The sequence below is a fragment of the Calliopsis andreniformis genome, chromosome 7, assembly GCF_051401765.1.
Source record: "Calliopsis andreniformis isolate RMS-2024a chromosome 7, iyCalAndr_principal, whole genome shotgun sequence".
Taxonomy (NCBI): domain Eukaryota; kingdom Metazoa; phylum Arthropoda; class Insecta; order Hymenoptera; family Andrenidae; genus Calliopsis; species Calliopsis andreniformis.
Window position 1 is genome coordinate 12397796 of NC_135068.1, and position 16659 is coordinate 12414454.

The window sequence follows — 16659 nt, forward strand, 5'->3', positions numbered from 1 at the left end:
CATTATGATCATGTGTAAACTCGCTATGTTTTTCGATATTAAATTTGATAATAAACTGTGTTTAAACAAATAATTCCTTTTATCTATCCTACACCGACAGGGCTTGGGAATTCTTCGAAGTGGCAAGCCTTCATATATAGTTGAGACGATAAGAGTTCTTTAAAAACCTTTTAATTAACATTACAAATTGTTTTGCAGGTGCAAAGTCAGTGAGCAACGTGGGAGTCCATGGCAGACTTTGCTGCCGAGGATCCTTGTCTTCGTCTCGCAATGTCCCCACGCAATCCTTCCGCGTGACTCGATCAGGTCACCGCCCATAGCTTGAGGATGCCTGCAACTGCTTTATTTGTTTGTCTTTAACTCAACATCCGCGGTACTCGTGTGTCATCCCGCAAGCACCATCTCCTAGTGTCCAATCTTGACATCATTTTTATCCCGAATAACTTCTCGATTCGCTGTAGAACAGTAACTTGAGCCTCCAAGTCCTACTATAATAGCGACCGTTTGAACGAAGAGCGCCAAGCTGCGCGCGCATCCAGCCCCCGAGTGATGGCAACCTTCGGGTGTTCCCCGATCTAACCTCTCGCTCCGTTTCTTTTCCAGCGTTCCTACAAATGTTCCCGCTGCCCTGGCTAGAGGAGAAGTCCGTGGACAGGAGTTCTCGCAAGATGAAGCCTAGGTTCCCCTGTCCAGGCTGTCGAAAGAGTTACACGACGAAGAGCGCCGTGACGGCCCACTACAAGTACGACTGCGGCAAGCCTCCTCGATTCGAGTGTCCTTACTGTGGGAAGCTCAGCAAGAAGAAGTTCAACGTGCAGGATCACATACGACACAAGCACCCCACTAAGCCTGTCGTCTGCAACACCCTCTTCTGAGGCCCAGTCCCTAAATCCTGCCAGCTGATTAAGGACAGTCTTAGGATTGGTCGTCCTCGAAATACTGTGGCCAATCATCGCCAGCAGGATAGCAAGTGTTAATGAAGTAGCTGAGTTGGGGTCTTCGAGGTCGAAGTTCCTCATCGGCTGATGAAGAGGGGAGGGGTAGTTGAACCCTTGTTTACTGTATTTTGCGGAATTAAGGAGTTCAAAAGCTGTGGCCTCGGCCATGAGTCATGTACAGATGATTTGAGAGAATAAAGGCGTTTATAGGAAATTGAGACTTTGTCGTAGAGAGGGTTTGTGAAGATATGAGAGTTTGGAGTGCTTCTGGGAGTTGTGGTGTGTGTGTGGGTGGTATGGTGACTTGGGTGGTTCATGGAGAGCAGAGCACGGTTTTGAGAGTTGTTATTTTAAAGCGTGGACCTCCTTGAGTCACTGTACCCATGATTGACTTCTGTTTCTATTACTAATCTAACCCTTTCAGGGATGAATTATTCTTGGGACACTATGACACTTCAGACACTTGTGTACCCAAACTCTTTTGAACTCTGAAGGGGCTAGACTCAATCCTCCTACCATCAACAAGTCCTAATCCCCATTCCCCAACTCCTTCAAATTCACTCTCTTTCCCCAAAGAGAAGGACCAGCCCAGGGAGCAGCGCTCAAAGCACCCACAGTCTACAGATCACCTAAAAGTGAGTCCCCATCAGCGAAACGACCCAACTCTGGGTCTAGGCACGTGGTCTAGCTCACTGTTTCCCTCCTGCATGACTCGAATGGTACTCTCCCTCCCTTGGTCCCCAGTTTCTCGTCTCCCAGATTGTTGAGGCAGGTCGCTTGAGACAGTCACTGGTACCCTGACCCTGGCACGATGTTTTGTAGGTGGCGGGCTCGGTGATCAAGCGAGAAACTTCGCGAAGAACAGGGACGCTCTGTACAACGCTGGTACCGGGAAATTTCACTGTCCAAAGTGTAACAACGGCTACAGCAGGAGGGACACGATGCTGGGTCACTTTAGGTACGAGTGCGGCAAGGCGCCTAGGTACAAGTGTCCTTACTGCGAGCTCTGCAGCAAGAAGACGTCCAACGTCTATCAGCACATCAGGTGCATGCACCCGCACGAAGTGGTCACTGTCGTTAAGCTCTATTGAGCCTGGTGCCTGACAGCTTTGATTACCAAAGGGACTGTGTATTGACTGGACCTGTTCTTAAGAGTGTCCTGGGTGCTCTGAATCCTCGTTTGTCCTGGTACCATTTTGTACTGGCACCAACGTCGACTCAGAGACCCTTGTCTTGTCTCCTAGCTCGAGTCTAACTCGGCAAGGCAGTGTTAAATATTGATAAGATGTAAATGAATGTGGATCCGTGTGTAGATAATAAACGTGACCAAGAATGAACCCCATCCTCGTTTGTCTTCCCTCGTCCCTTCGCGTTTTCAGCCACCCCTGCCAATGTATCGCCCTCCAGGAAGTACTTGAAGACGAGTCAAGATGAGGATTAAAACTTTTTTCGTTCTCTTTTGTGTTTCAGGTACTTCGGGCTTCTCAAGTGCATGTAAATACGTTTGCTTCGACTGCAATCATGGCTTCAGTCGCATGCAGTCCTGGATGAGACATTGCTCTAAGAAGTGCTCAGGTGGCAGTGGAGACATTAGTCCTGAAGGTAAATTTTTTTTGCGGGTAGTTCATCTAGAGGGTGGGTCCGGAGAAATTTCCTCTACATTAGCCCACGGTCATATTTTTGGAAATTTTTGTATAATTAATTAATTTTTCAGACAGTTTCAATGTTGAACAAAAGTCCCTTATATTGGAGCTTAAAGAAAAAACAACTCCTTCAACTTCAAACTGTCTTCTTATTTTCAGAGCCAATCAAGAATGAAGGTAGTGGCAAGGAGCCGCCACTTCCTTCAAAAACTCGCTACTATTGTACCAAGTGTGATAAAAGTTACTCTAAGAAAACGGACTTGTCGCGTCACATTCGTGATTGGTGTGATAGAGTGCCACGATACAAGTGTCCTTACTGCAGCTACCGTAGCTTGTACAGCAGTCTCGTTTACCAGCACGTCAAGAAGCTACATGTCGGCAAACACATTCATATCTCGAAACTCTTCTGATCTGGATCATCACCTGCATGTGATCGCCACCATTAGTGTTTTAGTGTTAATAAAATGGCAGCTAGAATTTTATATGACCCCTCTGACGCTGATTCTAGGATTGTGCCCCTTTTATTCGTTGATTATTGCACAGTTTATTAAATATTTAAATAAGTATTTTTTGACAAAGGTTATATTGAATCATGTACTAATCTATTTTAAGCATAAGCACTGTCAGTGTTTAATACGCAATGTGTCTTAGTCAGTTAATATTGTATGAAAATGTTTCACATGTATAAATAGTAAGTAGAATCGTACTATAATATATATAGTTGGGTAACTAATTTTTATCAGTCTTTACCAATTCCTGTATTTCTTGTGACAAAGTGAAATAAGTGCTATGGTTCAAGCCTATAGATCACCTCCTTCCTTCAGTTAAATAACTGGGATCATAAACTTCTCCACCTTTGGATCCTCATAGCTCTCCATGGACCAACTTTCACGAACCAGTTGTATTAAAAGAGCACAGCAGTCGGCGTGTTGAGCCTCCCTCATTTTGAATTTCGCGCCAGATCGCCGTCCATTTTGTCAGCGGTCTGGAGGGTTCCTAGAGGCTTGAGAACGCTCCGCTAAGTATCCCGAAACGTCTCGACACAGCACACACGACACGACCCATCTCGACAATGCGAGAGGAGAACCACTCCGCTTCCGCTTCTGCTCTCCTTCTCTAACGGTGGCTCTTGGTCTGTTTTTCTGCTTACAGACTTCAGGCCGATTGTCCTGGGAAAGTTCCACGGTGTCGTGCGAAATTCCCGTCACATGTTGAGGCTACAGACGTCCTTGAACCGGCGGGGCTTTCCCTGCCCCAGGTGCGCCCGCACCTTTCACACTTCCGGCGGCATGAGCCGCCATTACAGACTCGAGTGCGTCGATCTTCCGCGTTTCAAGTGTCCCCACTGCGATATGCGCAGCAAGTATACTCAGGCCGTGTACAGGCACATACGTGCCAAGCACAGGAATATGGAGCTGAGATTCGTCAAGCTTTATTGAGCGCCGCTGCGGGACCTGCGTGCTTCCGGCCCACTTGCCACAATTATTTTGGAAATTTTTCGTCACTCTGTAGCGTCGACGGATTATAACTCTAGTTGCGAGTGCGTGGGACTATTTATTGAGTGAGAAGTGTGAGGATTGTACAGAAATATGAAGATTAGCGGTGTTGTAAATAGTGCGTTTGCGAACGCGTTGTGTTAGGAAAGCGTGGAGCTTGTACTGATAGATTAGATGAAGCTAGTCAAGCGCTAGTGGAGGTGAGAATGGGCTTCTCTCCCTCTGGGGCTGTCTTTGCCATACCCACAAGTGCCACTGGCGCGTGGAGCACATGCTCCGCCCGTGGGTGGTGCTAGTGGGTGGAGTTTGCCACGCCTACAAGTGTCACTGGCACGTGGAGCACATGCTCCGCCCATGGATGGTGCTAGTGGGTGGAGTTTGCCACGCCTACAAACGTCATTGGCGCGTGGAGCATATGCTCGGCCAATGGGTAGTGCTAGTAGGTGGGATCTGTTCCTCAACCACCAGCGTGATTGGTACGTGGACTCTTTGGCCCGCACAGAAGGCTACTGGAGGCGGTATAGTAGGAGGTGCTGTCACTAGACAGCACTGAAGTAGTGTGATATCCCGCAGAGCCTAATATCGACTATAGTTTATGTAAAACGGAAGTATACCGAATTGTATCATTCTGACGACCTCTGAAAGACTAAATTAAAATCTATTTTAATTGGATACTAACTCGAGGAGGCGGTGTCTAAGCGGTCTATAGTCATAAAAGAATTATATTACTAATATTACTATTCTTATTATAAAAACGAGATGCTGACGTAGTATATTTGAGCTTCGTACTGAACTAAGAAAAACGAGGACTGAATGTTGGAGAAAATGTTAGTTTTATGATACTGTTTGAACAGATTTTAATTCTTAGCAGGTACCACTTTTTTCAAGACTTAAAAAATATGGTGAAGAAGAGTTGTATTCTACTAGAGTCGTAGTAATTTTTAATTCTTGTTATTATAAGTTTCTTTCATATTTTAAAAAATAATTTTAAGATTATATAATAGTGGTATCTGCTGAGAGTGTGTTCACCCACGTCGCCAGAAGTTCCAACCATTTTCCATACGCACAAGAACTTCTTTTATCATTACTACCCCTGCGTTTCACTGGATTATAAGTCTCTATGAAGGTTTTTACAATCCCTGAAGAAAAATTCTCCGCCATATGCCAAGGAATTGCGTTAACCAAACAATGTATGAACCGTGTAGAAGTTCTTCCTCATTGATGAAGGAAAAAGAGAAAAAGAAACGAATTACAAAATTGTCATTTTTCTTTAACACCTTTTTCTGTCTTTTTTTAATACTTCTTCTTGACTGTCTTCCTTTAACACGTTTCTTTATATTTTTCGCCAAACTATTTTGCTTGGTTTCATATAATATCTGGTTGAATGGATGCCTAATGATCTGTCCAACTAACGAAACGGTTTGTGTTTTTCAGGGTACCGAGTGACCAGGGGCGACTACAACCGTGTGATCTTTTCCTGCCCACGTTGCCACAAGCATTACAAGTCGAAGCAGTACATGCGGATACATTACAGGCTGACATGCGGCGTGACAGAACCGCGTTATCGCTGTGCCCATTGTGAATACGCGAGCAAATACGCGCCAAACGTTTACAAGCACTGTAAAATGGTTCACAGGGGTTTACCACCGACGACGCCCAAGAGACTCTACTGAGCGGTGTCGAGTTCTCGTTGGCGCGCAGGTGCAACTGCGCATGTTGCGTAATCGCCCCTGCGCACAGTGCATTTTTGGCAACTATACGACTATAGCCTTTTGTACGCTATGACATGCATGTTTCTTACCTCAATATAGTAGTCCTTCTCTAACTATTTCTGTTAGTTTCGAGAATTGATTTGGGCATATTTTAGAGGCAAGGATTTCCAGTATTTTGTGAACAGACATGTCGAAATTCTTAGTATTTTTAGTATACCTTGCTTTCTAAAAAAGACGTGAGTTTTATTTCTTTGAGACTTGAACTATTGACCAAAAAGAGGACCCAAATTGATTCTCCTTTTCTCATAGGATAGTATATTTCATATAAAATGAATATTGTCATGAAGATTTGTAATAAAAGTATGGTCCTCTGGAGTTTTGGATTTTTCCCATTGTGCTTCCCTGCGCTGAGACTCAGCGTCAACGTGAACGAGCTTCACCGGGGTTAAAGGGTTGAAATATGTGTGAAAGGGGTGAAGACTCGAGTTCTGATATCAAAACCGTGCTTCCAGGTAGGCAGCCCAACGGGGACGGTTGGTTCCAGTGTCCACGCTGCACTCGTAGCTTCCTGTCCAACGACTGCATGACCCGCCACTACAGGAACCACTGTGACGTCTACGAGACCCGTTTCTGGTGCACGTACTGCGACTACGGGTCGAAGTACAGCTCGAACGTCTACAAGCACGTGCGCAGGGTTCACAAGCAGATGCCGTTCTTCAAACCACATCGACTGTTCATGAACCCCTGAACCAGTGAATAGAAGAACCCAACACTTGAAATCATATCCCAGAATCAGGATTTTGTACTTAAGTTACTCTCGACCCCTCGCCAAAGAACTAACCAGCCAAAAACACTGTACCCTACGATCCCAAATCGCCGATTTCTGGCACGACCTGTAACTAACATCTGTCGATAATACAGAGTAATAAAACCTCGTTCATATTTCGTCACTGTGTCCCTGTCAGAAGGCTTCGACCCCCCTAAAAAATCCACGTAGTGTCGTCCATGTTCGTAGCGTCACTGAACAGTGTTCCCTTGTCTGTGGGGTGCAAGGTGTCCTCCGAGTCAACTCTCCCTATCAGATCTGTCACGTGTGATAAATTTTGAGCGCCCTCACTGACAACTGCCATGCTCTGTTTCTCTTTTCCAGAGCCTTGGAAGGTTCTCAAGACGAGGTACTATTGCCCCAACTGCTGGAGCTCGTTCAGCAAGAAACCGAACATGCTGACGCATTTCAGATACGAGTGTGGCAAGGAGCCTCGATACCAGTGTCCTTATTGCGGGAAACGGGACAGAAAATCGTCGAACACCTACAGGCACATCAGGACCTATCACCAAGGGAGCAAGATCGAAGCGTACAAGCTCTACTGATAGTCTGTGAGCTTGGATTGTGGCTGAGGACTCGAGGGTTGAATTCTAGACCGCTTGAGCTGTTACCAAAAATCAGCTGTCACTTGGACTGAGGTTGAAGACTGAGAAAAGGATCCCTAAACCAGTTGCCATTTGATCAACTAGGACTTGGACCGAGACTGAGGATGAACAAGTCGACCTTAGATCAGTTACCATTAATTTAATGAGCTACCGCTTGAACCTCTCTACCTCTTCGCTCGACTCGCGTCCACTTCGACTCGTGTCCCTCGAATGCGTCAGACCAGGTCGAAACTGTGAGCAGTTGTGTACGAGATTTGGCAAATAGACGTGTTCCTCGTCCTAGTGGGACAGTTTCATTGCACCCTGCCTCTTTCAGCCGTCCCCCTCTTCATTCCAGCTGCTTCGTTGCTCTGTTGCTCTTCTATCGTTTCCGCTCAGTCCCACGCGGCCCAGGACCACCTGCCCTGCTAATCGTTCCCTCTGTGTTTCCTGTTCGTAGGTCGACCCATGACCTACGACCCTGGCCTGATGGACATGCTCAGGGGGAACGTGGACTACCGCGGCGAGACCAAGCACGAAGACAACCCCTTCTGGCAGTCTGGGCAGAAGATGTCCTACCACTGTCCCAGGTGCAACGCGGGCTACACGTACAAGAAGACCCTGAAGACCCACATGAAGTACGACTGCGGCAAGGAGCCGAGGTTCAAGTGTCCTTATTGCAACAAGAGGGACAAGTGCTCGTCGAACATTTACAAGCATGTCAGGATGCGACACGACGGCATGCCTGTCATCGTGCACAGGAACTAGGACTCCTCCTTACTAAAAGTGTCCTCGAGTTGCCTCTGGGCCTCCTCTTGGGGGCCATGGAGTGGTGCTTTCGACTTGGCGGGTTTGGGGAGCTTTGGGTCTTCCTGGGTGGTTCGTACACTAAGTTTCTTGCAAAGTGATCCTGTATATAGTATTCTAAATAGGTGTTCAGTTGGTCTAACTAGGTCTAGGGACGAGGCGTTGAGTGTTGGGTCTAGTGGAATTTTGTGAGTAGCTCCTTAATCCTACGACGATGTTGTCGAAGTTCCAATTACGTATAGACTGAGTTTCCCTTGTGATGCCTCTGAGTTTATAACGAGGAAATGGTGTACAGTTTCCACTGGACCACACCAACCCAATGCAATAAGATTACCATAATTTTTATTGAGATCCAAGTATGAAACTTGATGGGGTCCACGCTGAAATGAGCACCTGGAACTGAAGACTCTTTTAGGAGTTTCATTTTCTTCACCTGTCAGGTCGAAGCACCACCTGGGAAGCAATTTCCCAGATCACATTGGAAGAAGACGATCTCGTGAATCGCCGATTTGCGTATTTTTTAATAGCGTCCCACCGAAGATTTGCGATTCGCGACTAATGTACCGCCGCATGCAGTATTCTTTGTTCTGTTCTCCCTCGGCCGAACGCGACGTTTCAAAATTGTACTGAGAATCCCCGGTACTGCGCATGCGCGATTCGGTAACTCCCTGATAAGTTCCTATGGTAAGGAAACGGCTGAGAGTGGATGCAATAAGCTGGCACACCATGTAACGATTACCTCAATAAAATCGTGGAACGAAGGCGACTGTACTGAAGTAATTTCGAACTTGTGCCGTCTGTCTCTAAATGTTGTCTGTGGTGAACAGTCTGTTGTACGAGGTTGTATGGTGGAGATGGGCAATGACCAGATATTTAATAAAGAGAACAACGAAAAACACAGAGAAGTCTTCGCGGACACACAGTACCCCTCGTCACACACACCTACTCCGGAGACACTGTAGCGGGGACGAAATTACTTGGATGCTTAAGGTCACTCGATGAGCCTCCTACACCACTCGCCTTGGTTCTCGCGCAGGCGAGACTACGCAGCTCAGTTTTTGGTTTCTGCACAGGCTAGACTACGCAGCTCAGTTTCTCGTTCTTGCGCAGGCTGAACTACGCAGCTCTGCTTCTCGAATATAAAGGCTCAGAGCGACTTGACCTCGAGCTGTCACCTAATTTCGACCCCCCTGAAACTGTTAGATCGTTTTGTCGACCAGGGTGCGCGTGACTCCACCCCAGGGCTAACAGGTCCCGATTGTTTTCAGATATACGGATATTGGGGTGGCCGAACGTGGGGTCAGAGGCCACCATCACAAGTTACATCTGTCCCAAATGCAACGCAGGCTTCCGAAGGATGTGGGACCTGATCAGGCACAAATGCGGCCAGATACCTAGATACGCGTGTCCCTATTGCCATAAGAAGGACAACTCCTCCTCGAACGTTTACAGGCACATCAGGCGGTGGCATCCCAAGATGCCCGTCGGCGTCAACAAGATGTTCTAAAGAGCCTCTGCTCTGGCTGCCATCGAACAGTATTATTACACTTAGAATCGTTTGGATGTCTCGGCGTAGCTATCACGGTTCACTGATTCCTTAGGTGGCCCCAGAATCCCAGTGGGGTCAAGCGTGTGTGAAAGGCTTGATTTCTGTAAAGAATAAAGGATGATACTCTGCCGATCTTCACACCCCAGCTGCAGTTATTTCACCCCTGCGAGGTCTACTCTTGCCACCTCCCTCCGAGTGTATTTTGAGTTTGGGTTAACGATGTGTCGCTTATAGGTACTCGTATTCATGCTTCAGTTCGCGGCGTGGGTGGATGGAGTAAGGCGAAAGCCTGTCTCTGACACTATCAGACTATCCACTTAGCTCTAGCTATATTCCCTCCACCCATCACCTTCGATTCTTTGGGACAGGTGACCCCTTGACCACAAGTGCCCCATTTGCTACATGTCACCTTTCTGTTTTCTTTTCGTTTCCAGAGTGGACCGAGTCGGCCCATTCCAGTGCCAACTACAGGTGTGCCCAGTGTTCCAGCGGCTTCTCCAGGCGTAGAGACCTGATCTACCACGCGAGGTACGCCTGTGATCACAAACACAGGATCCGCCATGGCGGCCTGGACTGCACTCAGTGCGGGAAAACGTTCAAAAGACGGAAAGACCTCAACTACCACGTCCGGCATTTGTGTGGGATCAAGGGGATACAGTGTCCCTACTGCAATAAGTGTTACACGTACACGTCCAACGTGAAGTATCATATCAGTCGTTACCACGAGGGGAAAGAGGTGTATTATAATAAATTAATTTAATTCCCCTTGGATGGGACTGTCCTCTCTTTCGATGGAGGACCCTCTGGAATGGAATCCAGGACTGTCAACGTTGGCCCGACCATCTCTGTGTCTAGTCGTTCACTGGGGCTGCCCCTAAAGTTATTCAGCGATACAATATACCCATGTAACAAAGTTGAAGATTAAACGTATTGAGTCTGCAGTTCCTTTTCTTCCGTTCACCTGTCTCCATGTCTGTGTGCAACCACCCATCCTTCAGGAGTGCTTAGAGCCCCCTAGGTCAGAGGCATCGGTGTGCTTGTGTGCGTGTGTCGCAACGGCGTTCCCAGTTGCACAATCTGCGCACACAGATCCAATCTATTAACAAGTCCTCGTGTTGGCTTTTTCCAGATGATTACCGGCTGCAGAATTGCAAGTGGAACGACTACTACAGCTACCCCTCTGACGTGAAGAGTGTGGTGTACAAGTACAGATACTACCCTAACGAGCGCAAACGGTTCGAGTGCATGAACTGTGGCTGTCGCTTCACGCAGAAGACCACCATCACGAGGCATCTGCGCTACTTCTGCGGCCAGGGCCACCGTTACCAGTGTCCCTACTGCGACATGAGGGCCTCGTGCTCCTCGAACATTTACAGACACGTCAGGTCGCGGCACGCTGGCTACAAAGCCCACGCGATCAAGCTCTTCACCACCATCGACCCCCGCAGAGCTGCGTCGGATCAGGTGCCTCCGTTGGGGCTATCCGAGTGTCCACCTGGGCTGACGGAGTGTCCTCCGTCGACGTAGGCTCCAGGTGACACAGACCGAAGCGACTAGTGAATCTATGATCGTGTAAGATCCCTCGCCCTATCGATTTTCCACCTCATTATTGTTCAGCGATGTCGAAAATATATGTCTTTCTGTACCCAGCCTCTTGTTGCATTGCTTCCTAGGACGTGTCCCAGTACCCAGTCAGCTTCGCTTGAGATCAGACTGAGCTGGGACCCTTCGCCTTCGACGTCCCTTTCGTTCGGAGGAGGGGTCCTCGTTGAGTGTTCCCTCGATGTATCCAATCGTCACAGACCCCACTTTTGTTTTTGTTCTCTATGTCACGAAGTTGGATGCACGTGCACAGACCCTCGGGCGAGACAGTGCCTCGACGAGCTGCACCATGGCCCAGCACGCGGCTAACACGTTCCTTCGATCTTTCAGGTACGTGCCAGTACGTTCCCAGGAACCGGCGGAAGGTGTACTCCGTGAACAAGAGTCACTATTGTCCGCGCTGCAACCGCGGCTTCACCCTAAAGAAAAACATGACGCGGCACCTGCGTCACGAGTGCGGCATGGCACCCAAATACCAGTGCCCTTACTGCGACAAGCCATCCAAGTTCACCCAGAACATTTACGCCCACATCAGGAAGTACCACCCCGGCCAAGCCCTGTGCTTCAGACGACTCTACTGAACTCCTGGGCTCCATGTCCCCTTGTGAACCCTGCTCGATGTGTGAAAGAAAGTTAATAAAAGCCCTCTGAGCTCCTATCTTCCGAGTGTCTTCATTTCTGAGTGGTTAGGATCTGTTGAGAAATGGGAGGCTTCAGGGGAGCAAGTTGGGACCTGACGATTCTTCTAACCGTGATGATTCTGTTGATTTCAGGTGCTGGAGGATGGACATCCCGGTGCCTGAAGAGTCCATCAAGAGCTGAAGACCTCAGCGACCCGATTTCTGACCTTAGCCATAAGTGTCCTTCCCTACTGCTTGTAACTCTGACAGAGAATAAAGACTCGATAGTTTCTCGCATGCGAATTAGAAGGGTATCGCGTCGTTTGATGTTGTGAGAGCTTCAGATTCTCACAGTCTAGTTATAGACAAAGTCCTCTGACCTGGTTCAGAGATATTCTTACTCACAACCGCAGGTAACTTCTGTCCCAGCACGAGAGAGACACTCTATGAACTTACTGCTCTTATATGTGTCGTCGAGCCGTCCGTTTTCGCTGAGTTTCACTCACCCAGATAACCTACCCTGTAATTTACAGTGATGTTCAACCTGGCCACCATGCCCTACACGGCGGTCTTCTCCCCGGAACGAAAGCGGCGATGCTACGACAGCTTGGGCCTGCTGGCGACGCCCAACACCGCCGCCAGGGGTAGCTTCGACTGCCCCAATTGCCAGAAGACGTACAAATGGTACCGCGGTCTTCACAGGCATCTCAAGTACGAGTGTGGTAAGGCGCCGCGGTTCAAGTGCCCTCACTGCATGTACACCGGCAAGCATAGGTCCCACGTGTACTCGCACATCAAGAGCAATCACAGGAATCGGCCGGTATACGCGCTGGACACTCAGCAGGGCTGAGCTCTCGTTGTGGCGAATTTCCTTGTGACGAGGACTTTGCGATATGAGGTACGGTCTGTCATAGACTCGAGGGTCTTAGGGCCTGGGACTGCTGCTGCTTGGGGCCTCTGAGCGGTGTATCTGCTTGAACGAGTGTTGGGGAGGCGTGGCGGTAGGCGTGGCTTCATTGAGTATTGTGGACAGTGGGGGTTAGTGCACTCTTGGAGCCTCCATAAATGTGTGCTTAGAAACTGAGTATCTGATTTTGTGGTGGGAGGAGGTACACTCCTTCTTGGATATGTGGAAGGACAAGTTACGCCTCTAAGATGTGGAGAGGGAAAGAACTGCCCTCAGGGCGTGTAGTGAGGAAGGTACCGCCCCGTAAGGCGTGCTGTGGAGCGAGGTACCGCCCCTAAGGCGTGCTGTGGAGCGAGGTACCGCCCCTAAGGCGTGCTGTGGAGCGAGGTACCGCCCCTAAGGCGTGCTGTGGAGCGAGGTACCGCCCCTAAGGCGTGCTGTGGAGCGCGGTACCGCCCCCAAGGCGTGCTATGGAGCGAGGTACCGCCTCCTGTCTTCTGATAAAGAAAACACTTGCAAGAAGATATAGTCACCTTGGTAGCCTCGAGCAGTAGTATTCCTGGTGTTGCAGTAGAAAGTCAGGCAGTATGTTTCTGTGGGAATGTTAGTGTCGAAATTACGCTTCGAGTTGTAAAGTATTGATGAAGCCAAGAGACAGGAGAAGTAAGCCTGTTCTTGCGTCATGGACGATCTTCGCTGTATTGTTCATTCGATATTATACATTTTTATTGGTAGCGAGTATTGGTGTAGAAAATAAACGTCCTTTAGCGATAGAAACGGCTCTGTTTTTACACCTTCGTCGTTTTGTCTTCTTCATTTTTTCGTTCATTTTTCAGTTCTTGTGAGTTGGTCGTAGGGCGCTGCAATTGGTGGAGGACGATTTTCTGTTTCTAGCTCACATGATTGACAGTTCAACCAGCATAAAGTTGTTAGTGTAAGATCTCTTCTTAATCGATGTAAACTGCGATGTTTATAGAATGATATAGTGCATGTGAATATTTGATAAAGAACAGTGAACGTCGAATATTCTTATCGATTTTAGACAAGACACAGTAGAGTATTATTCAATCAAATCGAAAAAAAAGATTGTAATTTTTCTGTCTCGCTAAAATTGTCTCAGGACCCCCATAAATCCTCCTCCCAAGGATCACCCCTTCCTCGCTTTTGGACTCTTCCACAGGCAACGAACGGGTGTCTCTGACACTCAGTGGTCTCGTGACCTCGGCTCAGGGGACCGCGAATCTCTTCCATCCCAGAGATTCTCAACTAACTGCCACGAAATATTCCTCTTCCGCAGATCCATTGGCGTTGGGCTCGCACTATTGTCCAAGGTGTGGTCGTGGTTACACGCGGTTCAGCAACATGAAAAGGCATTACAAATACGAGTGCGGCATGGACTTGCGGAGGTTCCAGTGTCCCTACTGCAAGAAGTACCGCTACCGTCAGAGGACCTCAGTATGGACCCACATTCGCAGCTTCCATGGTGAAAGCGAGCTCTATTGCATCGACGTCACGACGAACACGAGGCTGGCGTACAAAGAGCACACCAATAACTCTTAGCTGGACATCGTGTTTCCGGTCTTGTAAATACGCAGGGGTTAGGACATATCCAAGTCACCCCGGATAAGTGCTCATCCGAGATCGTTTTTCTCGATCAAATATCCGGGGTGCTCGGGGCAGGCTGCAGTTGGGCACCTCAACCGAGTGAAATAATTTTTGTCTAAGACAGTGGTCCGAATAAATCCTTCTTATTCGAATGGTTAGTGTGAATACAATCACTCGTCACCCTAAATTGCTAGGATACATTTTCTCGCCTATCAGCGAGCTTAAAGCAGGGAACACATGCGATTAGAAGCCAAGAAGAGGCCGCCACTTGGCACACGAGTCGAAGCCACTGTGCTCTCTTATTAACCTTCTACCCTCTCTGGTCTTTGTTTCAGAGAGCAAGGAGGTGACGCGGGTGGAGCGGTTCCTGGGTCGTTCGGGTCGCGAGTTCATGATCATCAGGCGGAATGGCATGTACGAGTGTCCCAGCTGCCACAACCTCTACAAATGGAAAAAGTCGATGCTGTCCCACCTGAGGAACCAGTGCAGGCAACCTCCGCGGTTCGAGTGTCCCCACTGCGCCATGAAGAACTACCAGAAGGCGCACATGATCAGGCACCTGCGCGTGCACCACCCTCAGCTTGTCCAGACGTTCTGGGACAGGAAGCTGAGCGTGTTCTTCCGCCTCTAATGCATATAACTGTCGTTCACAATAAATCTGTCTCCAAACTGAGCTGAACTTTCTTTCTCCCCTGTCCCACGACCCACAACCCACGACTCTTGCAGAATCACTCGTCTAACAAAACTCTCGATATTTTTCAGCCAGAAGACACGTCGAGGGGGGGTTGAACAATCCTTCTTCGACGAATTTAGCGGCGAGCACCGAGGGGATGTTAGTGTCTACGTCGACAGACGTTTTTTGGTATATCTGTAAAGCACGAAGCTGAGAACTGCGTTGTGTCGTAACTGTAACTACTAGCTGCGCGTTCGGAGAGCGGAGGAGTCCTCGCTGAGGACGAACCACCGAAGGCAGTGGGCTAGAAGACCCCGTACCCCCTTGTTCTCGTCTCTAACGCTCGAACTTCTAATCCAGTTTCGCTGCATTCGGTGTCCTCGCGGGCCCTCCCTCTCCCCAGGCGCTCGTGCAGCCGTTTCAGCGTTGACGTATACGTGTTTCAGGCTTTCATATTCTCCCGCTGCCAATCGGGCAGGGGCATCACATCAGGAGCCGCTCCGGGGTGATTGGGAAGCATAGTTTGGAATCGGGGAAAACTGTGAAGAGACGGAATGGCTGCGAGAAGAAGAAGCCATTCCAGTGTCAAAAGTGCGGCCGTGGGTTCACCTTGAAGAGGAACAAGGACAGACACGTGAACTACGAGTGTGGCCACGAGCCCAGGTTCCAGTGCCCCTACTGCGGCCTGCGCAGCAAGCAGACGTCCCCCGTCTACGCCCACATCCGGAAGAAGCACCCTGAAGAGGAGGTCTTCATCTTCGACATGAAGCTCTGAGCCCAGGGACGACCTGGACTGCGCCTCGACGATGCTTGACCCACGCTCGCTTTCTGTGGAGCTCGACACTGAAGATCCATCGCGACCCTGAAGACTCTGGGACTCCTCGAACGTTTCGTGTTCCAGAACGAAAACTTTAAATATTATACATTTACCATAAAACGTATCCTCTTGTAATGTTGCAAAAGTAAATCGCGGGTTTCGCAGATAAACGCAGTTCATTACTCGTAGCTTAGTGTCTCTTGTGCAGCTGGCGAACCCTAGTTAACTGAAGCGCGCGCCCGCGCGCATGCTGGTCATGTAAGTAAGCATCCACGCGTTCTTCCGTCGGTCCAGCGCCCCAATGGATGTCACGTCGCCCGAAGACTGCGCTCACAACGATCTCCTTAGATTGTATCTTAAACCGTAGACTAAGGGTCGCCGTAGACCTAGCCCTAGACTTAGCCGTAGAGTTTCGAATAGCTGTCGCGTGTATCGAGTCGCTATGTTGCTATAAACGGGGGATGATATCGAAACTGGTTCGACGTTCTCGTCCCTAGGATCGTCCGCAATCTCTTCAAGGTATCCTTACTTTATAACGCTCCCAGAGCATGCAGCTCCCACCACTCGACATCCTCTCTCCTATCTCTCTGCTCCACCCTCCAGACGCCAGGGTGTCCCTGCACCGACTAACGTTCGCTGTTGAAGTTTCAGGTTTCTACGCCGCGACGCCGCAGCTGGATCTAAACTTCGTTTTACAATCTTGCAAGACGTACGAGGGCGAGGGGAACAATAGGGAGGCTGGCCAGGCGTCGGTGCCCAGGCCGCTGCCCAACTACTACGCCCAGGCCCGAGTCAGGAACACGTACGCGAAGGGCTCGTTCGCCGACTGCTTCAGGAAGCCTTTCGGGTGTCCGAAGTGTGGCCGTTGCTTCACCGTCAA

At 49.0% G+C, this 16659-nt stretch overlaps 5 protein-coding genes and 1 long non-coding RNA gene across 16 annotated transcripts in view; all 6 read left to right on the plus strand.

Annotated features, from left to right (window-relative positions):
* The window catches only part of LOC143181488 (uncharacterized), a 64315-nt gene extending 47754 nt beyond the window's left edge, over positions 1-16561 (plus strand). Inside the window, exons 7-8 of one of the 10 annotated variants that reach the window (XR_013002286.1) lie at positions 15409-16298; positions 16425-16561. Coding sequence is in view for 9 of the 10 variants with exons in the window: in XM_076381902.1 (XP_076238017.1) it covers positions 10685-11082 (398 nt within the window). In the remaining variant the exon portion in view is untranslated. Of the gene's footprint in view, positions 1-603; positions 1154-1760; positions 2075-3733; positions 4141-5511; positions 6202-9274; positions 9747-9989; positions 10497-10684; positions 11206-13981; positions 14421-14624; positions 14963-15408; positions 16299-16424 lie in introns of those variants that run through there. The other 9 variants (XM_076381911.1, XM_076381915.1, XM_076381902.1 and 6 more) reach the window with 9 other exon arrangements.
* On the plus strand, positions 1816-3119 carry LOC143181509 (uncharacterized). Its single transcript, XM_076381946.1, has 3 exons — positions 1816-1896; positions 2409-2540; positions 2741-3119. The coding sequence occupies exons 2-3, from the start codon at positions 2474-2476 to the stop codon at positions 2989-2991; spliced, it is 318 nt and encodes a 105-aa protein (XP_076238061.1). The 5' UTR covers positions 1816-1896; positions 2409-2473; the 3' UTR covers positions 2992-3119.
* LOC143181514 (longitudinals lacking protein-like) lies at positions 5661-6929 on the plus strand. The gene is made up of 2 exons (XM_076381954.1): positions 5661-5851; positions 6302-6929. The coding sequence occupies exons 1-2, from the start codon at positions 5791-5793 to the stop codon at positions 6535-6537; spliced, it is 297 nt and encodes a 98-aa protein (XP_076238069.1). The 5' UTR covers positions 5661-5790; the 3' UTR covers positions 6538-6929.
* LOC143181496 (uncharacterized) lies at positions 7297-8537 on the plus strand. 2 transcript variants are annotated; one of them, XM_076381926.1, is made up of 2 exons: positions 7297-7453; positions 7660-8537. In XM_076381926.1, exons 1-2 carry the CDS (start codon positions 7431-7433, stop codon positions 8105-8107), a joined length of 471 nt encoding a protein of 156 aa, XP_076238041.1. In that variant the 5' UTR covers positions 7297-7430; the 3' UTR covers positions 8108-8537. The 2 variants fall into 2 exon arrangements, with proteins under 2 accessions (XP_076238041.1, XP_076238042.1); XM_076381927.1 differs by having other exon boundaries at positions 7297-7444.
* Positions 11019-12080, plus strand: LOC143181510 (uncharacterized). Its single transcript, XM_076381947.1, has 3 exons — positions 11019-11127; positions 11488-11842; positions 11931-12080. Exons 1-2 carry the CDS (start codon positions 11120-11122, stop codon positions 11792-11794), a joined length of 315 nt encoding a protein of 104 aa, XP_076238062.1. The 5' UTR covers positions 11019-11119; the 3' UTR covers positions 11795-11842; positions 11931-12080.
* The window catches only part of LOC143181518 (uncharacterized), a 37798-nt gene continuing 33704 nt past the window's right edge, over positions 12566-16659 (plus strand). Inside the window, exon 1 of the long non-coding RNA XR_013002288.1 lies at positions 12566-12675. This is a non-coding gene — a long non-coding RNA (uncharacterized LOC143181518). The remainder of the gene's footprint in view (positions 12676-16659) is intronic.